This window comes from Saccostrea cucullata, unplaced genomic scaffold, assembly GCF_032062105.1.
Source record: "Saccostrea cucullata isolate Sc308-1 unplaced genomic scaffold, CSIRO_AGI_Scuc_v1 ctg84, whole genome shotgun sequence".
NCBI classification, from domain to species: Eukaryota; Metazoa; Mollusca; class Bivalvia; order Ostreida; family Ostreidae; genus Saccostrea; species Saccostrea cuccullata.
Window position 1 is genome coordinate 560411 of NW_026938747.1, and position 21992 is coordinate 582402.

At 32.6% G+C, this 21992-nt stretch overlaps 1 protein-coding gene across 1 annotated transcript; it reads right to left on the minus strand.

Moving 5' to 3' along the window:
* Positions 1–6439: 6439 nt before the first annotated feature.
* LOC134251153 (85/88 kDa calcium-independent phospholipase A2-like) lies at positions 6440–19545 on the minus strand. Its single transcript, XM_062733519.1, has 17 exons — positions 19456–19545; positions 14748–14862; positions 13718–13816; positions 13381–13596; positions 12840–13017; positions 12478–12680; positions 12191–12287; positions 11745–11927; positions 11364–11479; positions 10836–10984; positions 10513–10592; positions 10235–10388; positions 9890–10040; positions 9472–9674; positions 8990–9144; positions 8492–8659; positions 6440–7960 (listed from the first exon to the last, which is right to left on the minus strand). Exons 2-17 carry the CDS (start codon positions 14858–14860, stop codon positions 7742–7744), a joined length of 2484 nt encoding a protein of 827 aa, XP_062589503.1. The 5' UTR covers positions 14861–14862; positions 19456–19545; the 3' UTR covers positions 6440–7741.
* Positions 19546–21992: the final 2447 nt, after the last annotated feature.

The window sequence follows — 21992 nt, forward strand, 5'->3', positions numbered from 1 at the left end:
ATGTTATGTCTTTTCTCTATTCAAACTTTCATAAGCTATGTCTTTATTCTGTTGATACATTAAAAAGTTTGATACCAGTAATGTCTTTGTTCTGTGTTATATATAGTAGTTTAAGTTATCTCTTTATTCTATCTGATGCTGCAGTTTTAGATATGTCTTTATTCTGTTTTATCTTCAGTGGTTTTACATTTTTATTCTGTTGACCTTATAGTAGTTTTAACTATATATCATTCTGTTTAAAATATGGCGGGTTTAGTTATGTTCATACATTGTATTTTGTTAAATACCTTAAGTGGTGTTACTTTCGTCTTTTTCTATTGATCGTAATGTATTTTGTTTAAAAGATTAAAACTGGTTAATAAAACTTAAACTTAAAACTTACATTGTACATGTATTTATGTTAAAAATATACAAATATACACAATGTAGTTCATTCTGGAACTGTTTTGTATATTGAGTAAGAGATAATTTTTTATGTTAATTTAACCTTATGTTTTGTTTTCATGTAATATGTTTCTTCTGGGTTTTTTTTAATTCTTTAGTATCTAGTGTACAGTATTTGAAGGTTATGGCTGTTTATTTGTTTCAGCTTTCTAATTAAAAAAATATTTACAAAGAGCTTTCTGCAATGAATCATGGACATTTTTTTTATTTATTTTTTAGGCAGGCATGGTTATTTCACTTAATTTTGTTAATATACACATAAAATATAACACTAATAACAACATGACTATCATTTTAATTGAAAACATCTAAGATTATAAGCCTACCTGTTTATTTAAGCAGAATTTTTTGAAAACAGTACTACAAGAGAAGAAAAAAAACTTTTCATGGTCTTCAATTCGACATTCAAATAAATCGACGATATTTTATCAATTAACAATAGTTATTTCCATTCTATATTTCCCTGTGAACTTAAAATAAGATACTTCAGAGTCTGCCACATCTGTTTCATATTTGAATGTTTTACTGACTGTGGACGACAAAGGCCAACTCACAACTAAATTGTATAACAAACGAAATGACGTCAGCTTTTCTGTCTTAAACAGGGGATGCTTGCTCCTCCTTGGCATCTGATCCAACTCTAGAACTAATCGTTATCTTCCTCTTCACCTCATACTAATATATACTCATATTTGTGCACATGTATTTAATTCCAAACAAATTAATTTTACTGATTAAATTGTGAATAATACTTTAATTCAAAGAAATATCTATAAGTAACCGTCTTAAGTTGCATCATTTCAGTGGTTGCTTTATATTTTAAACCTCAGACAAGAACTGATTGAATTTTTTTGCTTGTTATTCCCAATTTTTTTTTTCACATCTTGCAATTAAAATTAGTTTTAATAATTAATATATCTGTTAGATAGCAAAAGTTAACTTTAAAAACCGCATCATTTGAGTATAAATGCAATCAAACTTATCAATTTTAAAAGGTGTTCAAGATAAGCAACATTCATGCAGAAGAAATTAATAAAAATACAAGTAGTAGTTAGAATACATTCTATACAATAAAAATCAATGAAGTTGAATGTACATGTACCTTGTCAAACAATGTAGCAATATGCCTTTATCACCTGTATACTGGGTTTATATCTCAGAAAATTTGATACGCAAGAGCATGCTCTACGTTCTAAATATGACAAGCTATTTACAAACAAGTTGGCGAAAGAGGACTATCAACAGTCTCGTTTAAAGTCGTCATTTCTTAAATTCCATGCTCGATACGATGACCTTGTCACCAAATACAATCCATCAATAAGTCAAATGCTAACTGACTTACTCAATCTTATTTTTAGACTAGTATTTATACCAATTGATATCCATTGAATTCTACGGTTTTTCTGTTTTCTCAATCGGGACAAGGAGGAAACTGCGAGTGAAACCGGTCGGCAGGGGAGGTTCACTCCTCAATTCCACCTGACCCCACCTCTACTGTTTTAAAGATCCATGTTTACTGTGCTCTTGGTCTTTAGTATTTGAAAGGACATTTGAACTCGAATATTGTTCGTTATCTAAATTATTCAACTAATATTATTAAACCCCATTATAATTATTATACAAGCTATCAGTAAGTGTAGGATCTTACCTTTTTTCCTCTATTAATTGTTCATCATTGTAGATAATGTAATTTACCTCTTGTCAGTTAAATGCCTTCTGCTTTGTTTGTTCACTCGAAAAAGGACCCTTTTTAGTACATGTAACTGTGCATAAATTGAATCTGCTAAAATAAAAGCAACCCAACCCATCATAACAATATCAAATAAAATACTTGAAAAATTACTAATGATTTTGGAAATTACAACATAATTTCTCTGTAGAACATTTTATGAATAACTATGTTTAAAAATCATTTGCCGTTTACCGAAAAAAAAATACTAGTCATCAGTCGTGATTCCTTTGGAGGAAAATCCTGAATGACGTTTTGTGTCTTCCCGCCAAACAATTGGAACAAAAATGGTCATGTATACAGTCAGGGTTACCCAGGGCTTGCTAGTGTTGAGGAAACACATAGTCAAAATATGTTTTACTACATGTGCAATAGAAAGCTACTGTAAGTCAAAGTTACTAATTTATGTTTTCCACGCGTTGAATTTCCAATGTGCATTTACATGTAATTTTTCCTTTCTAAGTTGAACGTTTTTTGTATTTCTATACATGTAATGCAGACTTTTCACGATAATTTGTTAAGTACACGAAAAAAGGAAAACACTTGCTGTGGTCTTTAACTCAATTCAATTAAAAAATGTTACTCCACATTCCATATTGAGGGACATTATGGAAACCATCTATCCGTCTGTATTTAATAATCGAGAAGTAAAAAAGAATAAGAGAGATTACATGATCAGTACGTACTAGTTCCTGCTGACAAAGCAGGTAACAACATTGTATTCGTTTGTAGGGCTCAATATATACAATTAATTGTATTTTAGAAGAACTTGGATTTAATTCTAAAAGTGGGTAATCCAACCTATACTCATACTTCCCTTTCTAAAGAAGAAATTCTTCAAAACTGTATGTCAGTTTTGAATTTCTTTAATATCCCAAAGAACCAAAATGAATTTGAGCTACCATATATATGTTGGATTCTGAAACTTCATAAGAATCCTTGCAAACAAAGATACATAGCGGGTTCCAGTAAATGTTCAACCAAGCCTCTTTCTTTACTCCTCACAAAGATATTAACAGTAGTGAAGGAGAAACTTCAAGAGTACTGTACTCTGCAACAATATATTCAAGATGTGGTGTAAATCAGATGCGGATACTTAAAAATTCCAAGGAATTTTTGGACAATTTGAAATCACAAGATTTTACCAAAATCAACAGCTTAAAAACATACCACTTTTTCAACTTTATACACAACCATTCCCCACGATAAATTAAAGTCCAGGCTTTTTGATATCATTGACATCTACCTTTTCAATAAAAATGGAACTCGTAAATTTACTTACCTTGTCATTGGTCATTTTCAAAATTATTTTGCATTCTGATTGTACACACAAGTACTCCAAGGTGACCATCAAAAAAGATGCTTGAATTTCTGATTGACAATATATCTACGTTGTTTTGAAGACCTGTGTGAGGTCTTTCAATAATCTATTGGAATTCCCATGGCGTTGTTTGTCAACAATTTACCACCTTTTGGCAGGATTTGTGCAAAATCTCATGCATGAAAAGAAGAAAACACTTGTTGTGGCCTTCTACTCGACGTTTCGATCTATTGACGACGTAATTGTCAATTAACAATGGTAATTTCCATGTCGATATGATATATCCTGGTGAGCTTGAGATAAAAGATACCACAGAGTCTGACACATCTGTTTCATATTTGACAGAGTCTTGTGTTTTGCTCTTGGAGACCCAAAATGAGTGTTTGATCAAAAAGTAAAATATAGGAGGTGCAAAATTGCATAATGTAAAAGAATTTGTGAAAGTATCATTGAATTTTATTAAGTGGTATAGGAGGAGTTGCGGTTAAGAGATGGGTGCCCTTCAATATTATAGAAAGAATGGCAGTGTCCATGTTTTGCAATGAAAAACCCAATCAATGTGTCGGTTCAAAAAGTAATATTTGAGAAGCACCATGACACTATGTAACAAAAAGTAATATAAGAGATGCACAATGACACTATGTAATAAATCTGTGAAAGTCTCAGTAAATTTGATTCAGTGGTATAAGAGGAGTTGCGGATAAGAGATAAGAGATTGGTATATGTACCTCAAAGCGCAACAGACAAACGGGCGAACAAAAAGATGGACAGATGGAACGACGGACGTACAGACTTACTGACAGACATCCCGACCACTATCATATCCTCTCATTTTTTAAGCGTATAAAGCTATGTTTTGTTTGGACTTATTGTGCTCTCTAACGTCCGCAATTTCAAAACATTATGGGGAACAAAAAACTGTCCTTGAGCATTAGTCCACTATAAATGTCTCTATAACAAGGCATGTAATGTAAGAGTAAAGACTTCTAACAACATAAATCCATGAACAGAACCTTTGAAATTATAGAAAAGAGAACATGCGTTTAGGAGGAGTATGCATCACTTTCGTCTGATTAAACCCTTGGTGAGTCCTATGTATTGATTTGGCAAACGGAATACACCGCAGTCGAATTAAATTTAGTAAAGAGCAACAATTAATAGCTTAATAATTGATACGAAATTTGTCGGTCAAAATTCTACACAGTGAACGGTTGTTGTAACGACCTTAGAAACAAATGATCGTACTCATCACACACTACTGAGTATTGAAATAGTTTAAAAGACATAAACACCATGCGAAGGTGATCGATAACGGGATATTACTACAAAATAGGAAAAGCTGAAGTAATTCCGTTCATTTTAGTAATCAAGTTAATTAAGTTATTTAATTAGCTCTTATTTTTAAAGTCAGTAAAACATCCAAATATAAAAAAAGATGTAGTTGATTCTTTGGAGCCTATTATTTTGAATTCACAGGGGTAAATTGAGTCGATGTTTGAATGGAATGAAACATTTGGAAAAAACAAACAGTATTCAAGATCAAAAGTCCATAAAAAATACGAAATACTAGTAGGAGCAGAGCAAACACGAACCTCTAAAACATCAGAGGTGGGACCAGGTGCTATGGAGGAGTGAGCATCCCCGTTCCATCTGTCCATCTTTTTGTTCGCCCGTTTGTCTGTTGCGCTTTAGGTACATATACCAACTCTTAGTCTTATGAAACTCAGCATTTACTCAATGATAAATTTATTTGCTGACAAGGTCATTTATTACATACAGAACTGCATCTCTTATATGACTTTTTGTTACACAGTGAGAGTGCTTCTGATATTCTTGTTTCATCAACTTGTTTGTCAATAATTTACTGCCATCCTTTTAGAAATTGTTCATACTTAGAGCAACTCTCTTGCGTATCAAATAAACTGAGATATATAAATTCTTTTACATATGCAGATTTTGAAGGTATATTGCTTTTTGCATCAAAGTATTTTGGAAGTTTACAAGAGCAAAACAAAGTCATTATTTATCATAGAGCTTGATTGTTATATTACCATTAACGTCTCTTTCAAGTAAAATATGTTCTCCATTTGAAGGATATAGTTCTGTTAGTTGCTGAAAATTTGTACTTGAATCTTTGTGATTTAAAGAGGATCTCTACATCTATGAAGTATAATTGATTTTTGTTGCATGCATTTGTTTCTAAAAAAAGGCTCAATATCCAATAAAATAAAGTTCCAAAGTATTTCACTTTATTTTTGGAAATATTTTAAATATTTAATTCATTTTGTTAACGCTTCTGAATTCTATACTTTTAAAAGCCTTTAAATTCTTTCTCGACTACTCAAGACCAATGATGTTCTCAAATTAACATAAAACGTCATATGTGATGTTTAGATTTTTCCGTTAGTTGTTTAAAAAAATAAAATTAGGGGAATAATTCATGGACAAATATATTTTTAATAGATTCAATAAAAAAAAAATTAATTTATAATTTCAATTTTGACTTTTATTATATGTGTTAATTTTTGCAGTCTTATAATCCTTTTATATTTTTTACTTCAAATACCTGCAAAATTTTTAGTACTGTAAATCACTTTTTATTCGCGATAACTTTATTTTCGCATAATTTCGCGAGACAGTGTGCTCGCGAAAATTTAATTCTCGCATATAATTGCATTCCTTAAGATTATATAGAACAATAGCCACAATTCGTGAAAATTTTGTCTCGTTAATTAAGAGTTTAAGAGTGAATGACTATATCGCAAAAATAAGGCGTCGCAAAAATTTAGTGATCTACAGTATTGGGGGAGAACAATAAGTACTATTGTTTTATGTTTTAATGATGCTTTAGCAGATGACACATAAGTTCTTTTGAACTCTCTATCAGATTTATATATATGTCACTGATCATTCTTTTCATCTCATGCCATAACAGAAGTTGTACATTATCAAATATCTTTATTTCAGATACCTTCACATATAATGAATCAAACTGGAATGATACACTAAAACAAATACAGCTGTATAATGATGATATTTTATAACCTTGGTAAACAATATTGGAAAGATACATAACATTACATGCATGTCAAACATTGAATTCACTTTCTGTACCAATATCTTGGTTATCATTCATAACTGGTGGAAACATAACATCTGTTTAAAAACATTTATTTATCAACATTGCTTGTACCAACGTTAACATAAAACAAACAAAATACTGCATGGCACGATTTGTAGAAATTCCTTATATATAAAAAAAATTACCATTCAACAATGTATGATATTCTTTTAAAGGTATCAAAAAAGAGTAAGAAGAGAGGGTGCAATATGGCAGTCTTCAAAGTTGTACTTTGGAAAAAAAATAAACATTGAACATTTGATTTAGCAAAAACAGTTTATTTAATGTCAAAATGACAAAAGATTTTATTAACATTCTACATTTATCTGTAAAATTAAAAATACATGTACAAAAAAAATTAAACACTACCTGACGATCCTTTCTATATTCAAAATATGATTAATCATAGCATTGCTGTTGTTGTGATGATTTTTGTTATTTTACATTATACATGTATACCATATGTAAAATGTTGATGGTTCATCAAGCTTGCCCTACATTTTGTCAAAATGCTTTCACATAAGTTTCATTTATTCTGGACCAATGGCTCTTAAAAATATTTTCAAATGTGCCCCCCCCCTTTTTTTTTTTTACTTTTTCTTAATTAGCTCCTCTTGGAAAATGGTTTGAACACTCTTTAAAATAAAATGGAGTCCTTTTTGTCCAAGGATACTCTGTGCCAATTTTGATTTAAATTGGCTCTGTGGTTCTGGAGAAACAGATAAAATTGTAAAATATTTATGACAACAACAACAACAAACATGGACATTGAACAAAAATTGATCAGAAAATCTCATCTTCAGCTCAGGTGAGCTGAAAAATTTTAATGTCACTATCAGAATATAAACACAGACATGCCTCATTTTTAGTTCTCAAAGGTGTCACTCAATTATCACAGACCTTCCGATGCAGACGATTGTCAGTTATTCTCTGCATATCAAATTAAACAAGAAAAAACAAGAAAAAAATTATGCTTTTGGTATACAATTAAGGCACATAATTATAAATACTATATAATTGCAAAGTGTTCTACTCTCACTCTTGAAAAAAAAAAAAACTAAAATAATGCTAGAAATAATAAATAATAAAAAATACTCTATAGTAACACTTATGGATAGTATACTTGCTATGTATCTCTTCTGAGGTAGGAGGCCAGTCTTTTAATGCGTTCACGATTAGCCACTATATAACACTGTGTCTCCCACATCAGCTGGGTTAATTTCTTATTGTCATGTTCATCCATTTCTACATCTGTGATTGGTGGACTGAATCGGTAAAATGGTACTCCCAGCATTCCACACCAGGCCCTGGACCTGTCTACAGGACGACCCTCAGCAATCGTAGCCTGAAATTAATAAAAATTGTCATTTAAGGTCGTCATTTTCTTTTACCCTGCCCGTAAATTGTAAAACATTAACACTTTTGCATAAAACTGGGTTTTCATTGAAAGAGATTTTTACAAATCCAGTTAAATACAGGATAAGAAATACAGTCAAACAAATAATGAACAAGCTTTTTAATATAATGAATTGACACTTAAGTGATTTTCATCCCCCCATTACTTTCAATATATTGTAAACTTAATGGAATTAATGAAGCAAAAATCCATTCCTTGCACTTCTTTACAAGGGTGTTTCAATCAATGCAGATGGACAAGACAAACACTATATTCTCTGGCCATGTTTAATGCATAAACGCTTTATAAAAATTTTAATATTCTACTAAATATTAAATTCAGAGTACAATTCCTATGGAAATAGTTTTGTCCCTCTAGCCTCAGTATCTTAGATGTACAATGTCAATTCTAAAAGATAAGAAAAGTCTTATATTCTGTGACTTGTACTGGACAAAGGCCAATTGTCTTCTCGATTCTCACCTTATCTACCATCACATTAATCAGGTTTTGGATTCCTCTAGCTATCTTAGTAACATCAAATATCCCCTCTGGTCTGTAAACATCAACAGTATCCACTGGTCTAATGGGTACTTGTCCCGTTCCTAAAGACACCACCACACCTATTGGACGTACCTTTTGGGGCTCATTCTTGTAGGGAAAAAAAACAAGATCAATATATTCCCTTATTTCAATATCACATCAAATACAGCTTTGGTATTTTAAACACAGATATTTCAAATACCATGATATATTGAAGTTATTTGGAAATTTCATATTTATTTACTATTAATATTTTGATCCCTTGCATATCTTGAAGTTTTTCAGGGTTCCATTGAGTTTGAGATAACAAGATTAAACTGTATATCAGTGCTCAGCATTTTGACAGGAAAAATCTACATAAAATATGCAATTAAGGGATATTCCAGACCATATTTAAATTTAAAACTAATACAATTTAAACAAACTTTGATGCCTTACTTTCAGTTTTAATCCACAGTTGTATTCATGTATCTCTGTCAACAGATCTAAGGTTGGGTTGTTGGCATCTAGACCACCATCAATGTACGGACCGAAAGCCTTGAAGTAGGTCGGAGCTGCACCAGTGGCACGAGCAGCCTCCCATACTTTTTGTTCTGAATAGGGAAAAAGAAGTCATGCTAAGAAGTTCAAACTTCCTGACAAGATTTAAATGGTAATATAAATGACACAGTATTAAAGGTTTTCGAATGTAACTGTATATGTATAATGAAGAATTGCAGATCTAGTACACTGATTTACTGAACTGAAGCATTTTCAACTCTTTCAGGGGCAGGGCATTTATGTACATGTGTTAATTTAATACTCTTATTATGAAATAATTTTAGTACAATGTAATCTGAGGGAAACTCAATAAGTTCAGATATTTCTTAAATTAGACATTATGCAACAAAATTCATCTCACTTCAACACATTTAACTCACCACTTGGGTGGGCCGGGGAGTATAATTCGGAAGACAGACTCGACTCTCTCTTCTCCTTAGAATCTTTCTGGTTTTTCTTCTTTTTACTTCCCTTTCTGTGACATACACCTCTAACCTCCGGCGGTTGCAGTGTGGGTTCATATGTCCTAAACAAATGTAGTTTGGTTGGGTGTCTGTCTGCCAGTACCCCTGTCACTGCTGCCCTATATGCAGAATACATATTTCTTTTCATCTAACATCAAAGAAGTAGAAGATAAAAGTCAATATTAAATCTTCATATTTGAAGAAAAAATGAAAATAGAATTAAAAAATTCATTTTCGAACAAATTTAGTACAAACATAAACTTTAAATAAGAAACCATGCAGGGAGAGCTTGAATTAAAATCTTAGCTATCCTTTTCATTAATTTTTTTCAGACCTTGGTTTCTTAAAATCAGTCATGAGAGTGTCCTCTCCAAATTCTTCTTTCAACATGTTTTCAAAGTTCTCTGACTGATATGGTCTGGATCCAATGAATACCTCGTCCTTCAGCCGGAGATAAAGTCCTCTCATATAAGACAGAGGTTTACCTAAAACGGGAAATTACCTTCGCTTTATAATACAAATGTATACTCATTATCAAATATAACATTCACACAATCTAAGAAAAAATATCCAACTGAGAGTATAACACACCATAATATTTATCCATTTCCAACCTGTTAAAGGAAACCCATTATTAACTAAAAATTGCCACAGGGATACTTAGGCCTAATCTCTTTACCTGTGCAGATTCCGAGAGCCAAGAGTCCCCCTGTACTTGTTCCTGCTATCCAATCAAAACAATCCTTGATAGGTTTCCCGACCTCTTTCTCAATGGCAATAAGCATTAGACAGAGGACAATTCCTCGAATCCCCCCACCATCTAGGGACAAAAGCTGTGATAGAGAAAACATAAAAAATACAGTGGACCTTCAGTTATCCAGTTGCTTCAACTTCGGGATAATTTTTTCTTGAGAACAGAATTTTTTAACTGCCTCTAACGTCTGAGATTTATCTCACCCTATATCCTAGATCCTGCTCTGATCCGTCTAATTGTGAAAGTGGTTCACACACTGATGACAACATTTCATCCAAAAGGCCTTCACAGTGGTAAGTGAAAAAAAAGATTATATAACAGTTTAATTCTACAGACATAATATGTGTGTAAAATTCTTCTGAGTATCAAATAGTTAAGAATGAAAAAACATAGCTATCAAACTTTAAAATCTTCACTTCTGTCAAGTAAACTTGAAGACTTTGATATTGTCATTGTAAAAATTGTATTGAAGAACAGGTTTTAATGTATTTGTTGCATTACATTATTTTAGGAACTTCCCACTTACCACTCTGATCTCGCTCTAGGAGCTCAGTGATGTGTTCATCAGGTTTTCCGTTTTTGACTCCGTTTACAAAGCACCCATTTTGACAATTCTTCATATTGGCATCACATCTCGTAGCACCAGAAACATGTAACATGTACAAAATCAGCTCTCTGAAGTATAGATTAGGGTTATTTCATAATAACATGCATATATGCAGAGAAATTTCTCCAATACATGTATATTTATCTATTCAAATGTACTTGTTCTGTTAATTTTACAGACTAAAATTATTCTAGTTTATATTAAACCCGTAGTAATATATATCTCTTTCTTTAGTGACAACCATACAATTTGTTATACAGATAAGTAAACATGCAGTGAAAACCAGGATAAGAACAATTTTAATGTCTTAGCATTCGCATTTCACAAATCTTTACTTCTGTATGCCACTTTAATTATTATCTCATTCAGTCATTTAATATATACTGTACATATTTAAATAACTATTAATGACAATTACTCCACAGAAAATAGCTAAAGTTGTCTTACTTGTGTTTACCATTTGAATTACTGGCTAAATGTCTAGGACTTTGGTTCTTCTTGTTTTTGACATTAACATCAGCACCATATACAACATAGTTCTTCACCATTTCATAGTCATCTTTCTATAGAGTATAAGGTTAATAAAGTCAGATTTACAATGTCCTATAATGTATCATATATCCATATTTTCATTTACTTTATCCATGTCATTATAAAGCTGCTATTACATCAAATGTGTTCATATTCTATCCAAAAGGTACTCATTTCTGAACCATTCGATAAAACAAAAAAACATGAGCAGAAAACTGCTTATATAATAAGTGAAAATATAAGATGTAAAGTTCTGTAATTTGCAATACAAGTAATTGATTTGCATGTGAGACCTACAAGAACAGCGTTGTGTAGAGGGGTGTTTCCTTCATCATCTCCGATGCTTGGATCCGCTCCCCAACATAAGAGTTCCATTAGACAGTCAGCTCGGCCCTTCTCCTGCATGACTTGTAATGGGGTGTGACCAGTGTTGCTCCTCACATTCATGTCTGCCTTCAGTCTACATAATTTCTCTGTCATCTATAAAAGGCAAATACAATTAAATTAAGTAGTCGATTTTCAAGGGTGGTCAGTATTTGTTCAAGATATGTTATAGTACATGTATATAATAAATGCTGGTTTGAATATAAATGTACTGCTTACAATTCATACTTTCTGATTTACATGTACTCACTGAAATTTGATGAAATGTGCTACGGTGTATATGTCCTAATTTAATAAAACACAGTATGTTTCAATCAGCAGCATGTTCAACACTAAAGTGAACCCTAGAACCATCATACCTGCCTACTTCTGGCCCAGTGCATTGGTGTGCCTCCATACTTTCCATCCCTCAGTGACAGCTGGTCTTTGAACCTTTTACAGATTACCTCTACTGACCTACGAAATAAAAACAATCAGTTAAAAAAATTGGGAGCTTTATGTAAAGATTACTATAAGCAAAGTATTCAAAACCACAGAAATATTTTTCTCAAGAATAAACATTCAAAGAATCTGAAATCTGTCTCACTTACGCACACCATACAGGTGCTTCAAAATTTCTCTTATTTCTGATGTTACATTGAATCACCTGATGTCCTCAGCCTTGAGAGCATGGTGGATGGAATACATGTCCTGTGCAGTGATATTAGGGTCTGCTCCTCCGTCTAGCAGGGCCTCCACAACTTCAGACTTCCCCTTCTGACAGGCACAGGCTAGGGCCGTCATCCCACTGTTGTTCAGGTAATTAATGACTTTGTCACGGTTGTTGGTATTATCATGGTCTGATAAAATCTGAATAAAAATTGTTTGATCAAGATTATATTTGTACCTTTTAAATTTCTTGCTTTAAGAATAGGACAACAGCTATATAGTCAACAGTAAATTTCAGCATCTCTCAAAGGAGTAGCTTCCAGGCAAGAAAGCATAATAAAATATCGATTCTTTATTAACTTTGATGACTTCTGGGTGATGTAACACTGCATAGTGGAATACAGTGTCTCCCTTTTGGTCCTGAAGCTCCAGTCTGGCTCCATGCTCCAATAAAACAGACACACACTGCGTGTGCTTCCCTAACACAGCTGCCATTAAGGGAGATAACTGAGTTTTTTCCACTTGACAATCAATATCACTGAAAAGGAGTACAATTCAGATTTGAAATGTGAAATGCATAATAATTAACTTCACTTTCGAAAAATAATTTTTTTTCCACATATCCAGTTTCTATGAAAAAATTATTATTATTTTTAAGAAGAAATGTTTACAAGATCATTTCAATACAAAAAGGCCATTTAATATCTACAATGTAATTCAAATTAATATCATGATACATAATTTGTATCATGACACAGATATCATTATACAGTTGATAGAGGAAAAAGGGTATTAATTGTTTCGACCCTGTTTGAAATATTATTTTTGAAAGGAAGATTGTCAAAATGTAAAGGCAATTCAATATCAAATATCATGTATATCATTTAACATGTATACCTACCACTGGATTTTTTTATGGTGGAAGCATTCATATAACCCAACAAAAGCAGCAACATGTGCTGGTCTCCAATGTAAATTTGACTTAATGGCATCTGATATATTTTGAAGCATGTTTTCATCATATACCGAGCTGCTGGCATTGGCTAAAGTGTTGATAATGAAACTGTAACACTCAAACTGGGTGAGGGCATCAATCTCATTGGTTATGCGGAAAATACTGAAAATCAGAGTTAATACATTTACCGTGGTTGATCAGAATTTTAATTTTCTTTTCTTTTCATTTTTTTCCAAAAATTCTGTTGCCTTATACATATAATTGATAGAGTATATAAGCTCACCTGAAGCTTTTATACATTACTTTGTTGGAAAGCACACATTCAAAGGATCCAGGTCGTTGAAACAAAGTCATGTGACCATCTTCTCTCTTTATAAGTAACCTATAGTTTTGATAAAATTATTATATGTCGTGCACTGAAACATTGTTGCTTTTAAATCAATCATGTGATATACTTGCACTTATTTAACAAAGCTCTGTATGCTAGATACAATTTCTCAATTAGAAAAAAAAAGAAATTAGTTCAGTATAAGCCCCTTCACCCCACCAGCCAAAAAAGGGATAAATGATTTGAAATAATATTGAATATACACTAATTGATGATGTTCCCATATTTCTTTGACTAATAATGGCTTTCAATTAGAAAATTTTTAAAGATGTTTCCCTAGTATATATAATTTTTAAAGATATAAATCCTTTGCATGTATTTTGTCCCTATCCTATCCCTTGGGAATATGATTTAAACAATCCTGAATCTACATTTATACAGGGGTGATAAAGCTTCTGTATACATATTCATGAATAATCATGGCTTTGCTATTCTTGAGAAGATTTTGAAAGAAATTTTCTATATATTCCTATAATGTTGATCTCCTGTTGTGGTCTTGAGCTATCCCAAGATGTCATTGATTTAAACAAATTTGAATCTACAATCCCTGAGTATACTTTTATATTAGTGTCAGCTACCAATAATCATGGTTTTGTTGCTCTTGAGATGCTTTGAAAAGATAGTTTTCTTGATCTTTCTAGAATAAACTTTTATTCACTATTTCTGAATCATTTCCCCTTGCAAAAAGGTTTGGCCCTTCACTTGAACACTCTGTGTACCGACAAGACAATGAATTTGTAAATATAGTCTGAGGGTATAATATTATAATTAATGCCAACAAATAAGTCACCAATGGAAACAAATTCTGGCCCTCTGTAAAAGTGAGTTAAAAATAAGTAAGTTGAAAAATAAATACTTTTATGCAAATGGTCTGTTTATGCCCATCTAAAAAGACATTAATGAAAAGGAAAGCTTATAAATTTACCTGTTATAATCATCAAACTTTACAGTTGTTACTTTGAAGGGTTTGATGCTGGCTTGGGCTACATCAACAACATTCAAAACCCCCTTCACCATGGCATTGAAATATCCTGCCATCCCTGAAGAAAAATCATAAGTAATCAGAGATTACAGAGCTAACCTCAACGAATGTTGTCTTTAAGTAAGGCAAAGTCACACAATTAACCAACATTCTAAAAGTTTACATCCAAAATTGCAAAATTTATGCAATTTTGATTTGATAGGGCTTGCAGTTACTTTGGAATAGACCTATCCAAAAACTAGTCACCCATCAAGGAAATGTAATTCAAATCCAGCATCTGAAGCAAGTTTGACAATTTTCATCCCTCGATGCATAATTTGTGCAAGTTTGGTTAATATAGGCCTTATAGTTTCTTGGTAATAGACCTGCACCCATAATTTTTACCTGGTCCATTACCTGGAAAATGTATGTAAAATTAGCATCCAAAGCAAGTCCATTAGTGTGCATCCTTATATGTATCACTCATGCAAGATTGCTCAACATGGGGGTCATAGTTACTTGGAAATGAAACCTGCATAAAAAACTACCCTTTTCACTGATCAAGAAAATGTATGTCAGATTCAGCATCCAAACCAAGTCTGGTAGTATGCATCCCTAGATGTATCACCCATGCAAGTTTGGACAACATAGGTCTCATAGTTACTTGAAAATAAAACCTGCACCAAAAACATTAACCTGTTCACTCATCCAGAAAATGTAAGTCAGATTCAGCATCTGAAGTAAGTCTGGTTGTATGCGTCCTTAGATGTATCACCCATGCAAGTTTGGTCATTATAGGGCTCACAGTAATTTGGAAATAAAACCTGCACCAAAAACATTAACCTGTTCACTCATCCGGAAAATGTGGGTCAGATTCAGCTCAACATCTGAAGCAAGCCTGGTAGTATGCATCCTTACATGTATCATCCATGCAAGTTTGGTCAATATAGGGCTTATAGTTACTTGTAAATGAGATCTACACCAAAAACTGTACCAAAAATGTTAACCTGCTCCAAAAACATTAAGCTGGTAATTCCTTTGCTAAAATTGCAGCATCTGAAACCTTGACTGGTGCAATAAAACACACTAGAACATCTTCCATGCATGTTTAATCAATATAAGACATAGAAGTACTTAAAAATAAAACTGCTCCAAAAAACTTTACCTTTACCTGGAACGCCAACGCTGAAGGTATAACATAAGCTCCCCCAACTTCGAAGAGGTGAGCTAAAAATTACTGTAAACCAACTTTTATTCGCGTGCGAGAAATTTTCGCGAGGTTCACGAGAGCCTTATCTTCGCGAATATTTGTCGCCGCGAACTGGTCATTAAAGTATCATTTTCTATTAAAAACAGTTCCAGAAAGGCTTGATCACAAAAATTAATCGTCGCGAACTAGTTTACTCCCGGTACATCGCGAAATAAGGTCGTCGCGAATAAAAGTTGGTTTACAGTAGTCTTGTTTGAAATTTCATTTTAATAATATTCTTACTATTTTATTTCTACAAAATTTGGCTTTGAATTTAGAATTCCAAGAAGCAAGATTACCCTTAGCTTTATAATCAAAGTACCTCTCCTAATATCCAGTGATCAATGGCTTGCATGTACCACTGTTGAAATCTTACAGATGCAAAAAAATTATTTGTGACAATATATTGTTAGCATGTTTATTCTGGTCCATTTAAATTATATAAAATATATTATATAAAAATTCTCTTGTGAAAATGTGATATTGTGAGAAATTCAAAGAAATGTGAATGCACATACAAACTATCTACAGAAAAACTTGATATTAAATGTAAGAAAGTCGCTAGGACCTCTGAAATTACTTCACTATATCCATAATTCGACATATCTTTATAAGGAATTTGTTAAATTCATAAAGCTGGGGATCCAAGATAACTTTGCTATATCAGTGAATTCGCAATATCTGTGTTTGTACTAAACGAGTTTTACTGTTTATGTAATGTATTTATTTTTACCTAAAATAAATTTCTATATTGTTTCCATACATATACATATTTGTCTTAGTTCATGTTACTGGGTTGACTCTGCATCCCAAAATTAATCTTTTAATACGATTACAATCCGTCTATTGAAAAATTTTTCGGTAAAGGTAATGGAGGTACAAAAAGAATCTATAACCCATTCAATTTGTTTACATCATGTAATAATCTCTCATGGGTTTATATTGTACATTTTTTAATAGATTGAAATAAAATGAATTTATGTTTTTTAATCCAGGAAAAGACCTGCAGGGGTAAAATAAGTTTATACTAAAATTAAATAGTCATAATTTATGAAGATATATATCCAATGAGACCCTCAGCTGATAATCGGGGAGTATTGGAGGGGGATTGTGTGTTGGTTCTATCAGCAAAAATTCTATCTATGAGACAGACACTTTAGACATACATTCTGCATGTACTTGTATGCTTCATACTACACTGTGTATTGTATAAGCTCTTCTGGTCTCTGACATTAAGTAAAGCTGAAAGTGGAGAATTGGCCATAAAGGCCATTGTAGGGGCAATGAACTTTGATTCAGTTGGATACAACCTGTATTTACTACTTAAATGCTATTGAATTTCTGACATTTTTGATATGTAAATTCAATACAGGGATTTATATTCAGGGCTTTGTTCCTTGTGTAAACTGTTTGTTTATCTGTTGCAAACTAAATACATGTAAATATAGTAAGTATCTTAATCAGTGAATGCTCTACAACTCCACAATTAGCTTTAGATATTTACTGTTCATATTAAATTTACTTAAAAATGATTATTAAATTGGGGGCATATTTATGGAGGAAATACTTTAACTTGTATTTTTATCTGCTCTGAGTGGTCAGTGCCAAGAGAATTCAAGTCTCAGTCAGTAAGGAGTGTACACAGCACATACAATGGCTGTGCATTAATAATGCTCAACTGCTATTACCGTATACCTGTTAGGAACAGAGGGTAATGTCCAAATGGAAAACTCATAGAAGATAATTCAGTGGAATATTTTTATTCTACAATATTCCAATGGCTTATTGAGTGATACACTTTAAATTTCATCATAATTTCAAACATTTAAGATTTTAAAAAAAAAAGGCAAGATAGGGAACTATATATATGTCTTTGTTTCTTTGTTTCAATTTATGAATAAGTAAATTGTTAGTTTATCTTCAATTCCCACCTTCAATATGAAATCAATTATAAGGTCATTTAGGAATTTTTACCTAAATTTCAGGGGGTGTTAAAACCTATACATGTATCTGTGTAAACATGCATGCATGCAATAGAGTTAAAGCCCTAGATTTTCTAGGTTCTAAACAATGAAGAAATACTGAAAATAAATTCTTATGCCTATAGTTCTTATTGGATTTTTTCAGATATCAGAAACATGAAATAACAAGTGAAATTGGAACTTAATTTTTACAAACATACCAGCATTTTGAATGACAACACTCATAGATTTAGACATGGGTCTAGGAACACCCAATTTTTGTGACCAAAATATAAACAAGATTTTAGAAATAAATCAAAGTTTGGGTGTTGGATATTACATAAATTATATCAAAATACAGTTAAAATAATTTAAAAGTCAAAAAACTGTTTCAAAAACTCATAAAACTTGACACTGTACGTCTGATAAAACATAGCCAATCTCACATACCCTGCAAGACTCAGACCATAGGTTTCCATCAATTAATAGAAGCTTGAGAACTTCTGTGGGTTTTGCCTCCTGGTCCCCCATCCCCACCCCAACTATTTAGGTCCCCCTCTTCTGTTCCAAGAATTCTTGATCCCCTATTGTGTCGTATAATTTACAGGTCTATTGAAGCGTTAGCCTCCTCCTAAGATATTCTGTCACCCTAGGTCGACTTTAAGGTCTCAAGACACCGACTAGGCCTACCTCCTGACTAAGCCATACCCCCCCCCCCCCTTTGTCTTTTATATGTGTCTTACTGATCTGAGTTCCCCCACTAGGGCAGGTCATTTCAGTATTATTGTCAGTGTGAATTATTTGGTTTAGATATATGGAACCATCTAGTCAGATACATAAATGGGTGCATCATTAATTTTTCATTCAAACAAATTATTAGCAGTGGCAGATTTAAGGGGGTTAAATTGCTAAAAGTTAAATTGTCAAAGTTAGCGTAAATCACAGTTTCGTCTAGAAAATGTAAATATGTCTACTTGGTAGACCTCTTTTTTACCCTACAAAATCTCTAGAATCCAGGAGCTTCCGGGGGCTTCGTCCCTTGGGCCCCCATCAGGGCTTTGCCCTGGACCCACTCAGCACTGGCCCCCAGACCCCTGCCTATTTTTGGCGCCCCCTCTAACTTCAATTCCTGGATCCGCGCCTGATTAGTAAGATATTTGACAGATTGGGACCACGCGCCCAGATTGGATATAATAGTCCGTTTGGGGTATTGTAAAATATAAATTGGTAAATTTATGGCATCCCATCTGGGATATTACATCAGAAACAGGCTATCATTTCTTATTTTGGCGAGTGGTCCCAACCTGTTTGAATGAAAAAAATTAGGTCTAACGTTAGGCCTAATGATGCATCTTCGCGCTTGTAAATGTCAGTCCCACTGCTCAGCATGCAATGTTTGATTTACAGTTTAAAGAGAAATAACAATTTTACATTTCATGTTTCCTTTATAACAGTAACTCACCTTCTGATGATGGTATCCTCTCTTTACTTCTGCAAGTTCTAGGGCCTATTTTACTTTTGGTTTACTATCGTCGTCACGTGAGAGTAAGCGGTGTCGAGTTAAATTGTTCCGATGTCTAAAGTTCCCTCCGCTCTCCTCTGCTCTCAAAGTTCAAAAAATCTATATATATTGAAATACATGAAATACATGCATTTTTTTTATTTCACATGCTTTATCGAATGACTATGAACACATACGTATAGGGAAAGTATTAATCTCTAGAGGTAAGGCGCCATTTATTTTTTTTAATGTGCGCCCTGTCAAGACTATAATGCGAGGACAGACTTAAAAAGTCACAATCACAAATGGTTGATAGTGTTCCATAATCAAACAATTTTTCCTCTTGTTTTTTTTTTTCTAAATGCAAATATTATACGAACATGCAATTTTTTGGAAACATGTTTGTCAGTAAGATAAAACTCATACAATGGCTGTATTATCTCAGTTTATCGTCTTGCGGCCTGTTTATTTGCAATTTGTGTACAAAAAAGTTCTTCAAATAATTTGCTTTTATAAATAGAGTTTTGAAATATACCTGTTTTCACTTTTTCTAATTAAAAAATTCTTTGATTTTTTGGATTCTATTTTTGAAAAATCTTTTGAAAAGCTTACTGATTTATAATTTTATCTGCAGTCAATTTGATGCTTTGTATCAGTCTTTTGCAAAACACTAGCTGTGTAAGAAACCTGTATGAAACGGAGGCTGAAAAGTGGGGGTAATATGTTGCCTATCAATGTGATGCTTTACAACAATGAAAAAATAAAATATTTTTTCAGCCAATTGTTGGACCTCCTCAATGAACTATGCAAAAGAAATCCAAGTTTTATAAATAAATTAACTAAAATTATAAAGTAATCATCCTCCTTCTTTTTTTTTTTTATTTTATTTGTTTATTTATTAATAATAATTTATTTATTCATTTATTTACTTATTTATTTATCTATTGCTTGTCAAGAATTTCAATAGGAAATGCCCCTTCGACCTTCCGCCCTTCCTCTATTTAAAATTTCTTTCCAGTGATCTGTAAATGAAGCCTGGATTATTGTTTAATTGTCCATAAAAATATATTTTTCCGTGTAATTTGTAAGATCCGCCACTAAATATCGATCAAAGGGGCATAACTCGTCTATGAAGGATACAGTCGGAAATACTCGGGGATATTGGGTAACTGCGTGAGAAAATGACGGAGGTTGTTCCGAATTAGAATCGGTTACCAAGGAAGTAGATATCATATGTCAACAAAGAGTTACGGAGCGTGAAAGTGTGCAGAGATAGAAAAGGCAAAATACACAAGGAAAAAAGCAATCGGATAGGTTTGATTCATACAAACATGTTTGTTGTTGGTTTCTAATTCATTCTTAAACATATTTTATTTTGCTGAGTATGAATTGAGAGATTCTGACTGTCTGAGGTGCAGTATACATTATGTGACATAAACAGGACATGTCAAGGATAAGTAGAAATCTTACTTAAGGCCTTAATTTTCATAAATTTTAGTATTTTACCCGTTTGTTACAGAAACTTTTCAAATATTAAACTCAAAAAGGAAATAAATTTGAAATTTATTATTATTATTTTAATATAATAATTTTTTTAGCTTTAGATATGATAAAATTCCGGAATTTGACACCGTATCTGCTCCGAACGTTACAAAATGGAAATAACCCGGATACTGTTACCATGACTCCACACGAGTTGTAGGCCGCGAAGTCTTTGGATGCAGGGACTGAAGGAAAAATCGAAAGATAGAAATATGGTGGAAAAAAACAGGTTTGGAGATTTTGGCTTCGCGGTTTATAAAGCGTAAACTGCCCCAAGTTATGTTATATCGGATAAGTTGACATCAGTTGAAATAAGCTTCATTCCTTAAATAACACTGAAATATTCCCAAGTACCCGAACTACGTCACTCTAAGCAATTAATCATACAGCGTTGCTCTGAAATATTATTTTTTGTCATACAGAATTTGTTAATTGTATGGATAACATGAATGTTATATAAGTAATTTATTTAAGAAATAAGGTATCATTTTTTGAGTTTTATTGAGATGTAAAACGGGTCAATAAATAAGATTAAGATTGGAAATCCCATAAAGCCCGAAGGGCTTTATGGAAGATTTGATCACGTTTGGCAACCCTTTTTACATATTCAATAAAAAGGAAAAAATGAAATTTATTATTATATTTACATTTGTGACTTATTCATACTTTATATTTGCCTGATTGTTACTTTTAACGTGTGAAATGCGTTAATTTTTCAAACCCAACGGCATGTATGTAATCCACTAAACGCGCGTCGACCCTTTATGACGTCACAGAGAAATTACGTCGAACGTTTATCCAAACGCACATCTATGACCTCTTGACCCCATACCTGTATTTACACAGTTATAAAAACGCTTGCCTTCAGTAGTGTTATATAAAGGAAAACATTTGCAAATGTAAATATTAGGCTATAATATCTTAACAGAATTTGTACTTAGATTGTCCAGGTAGTC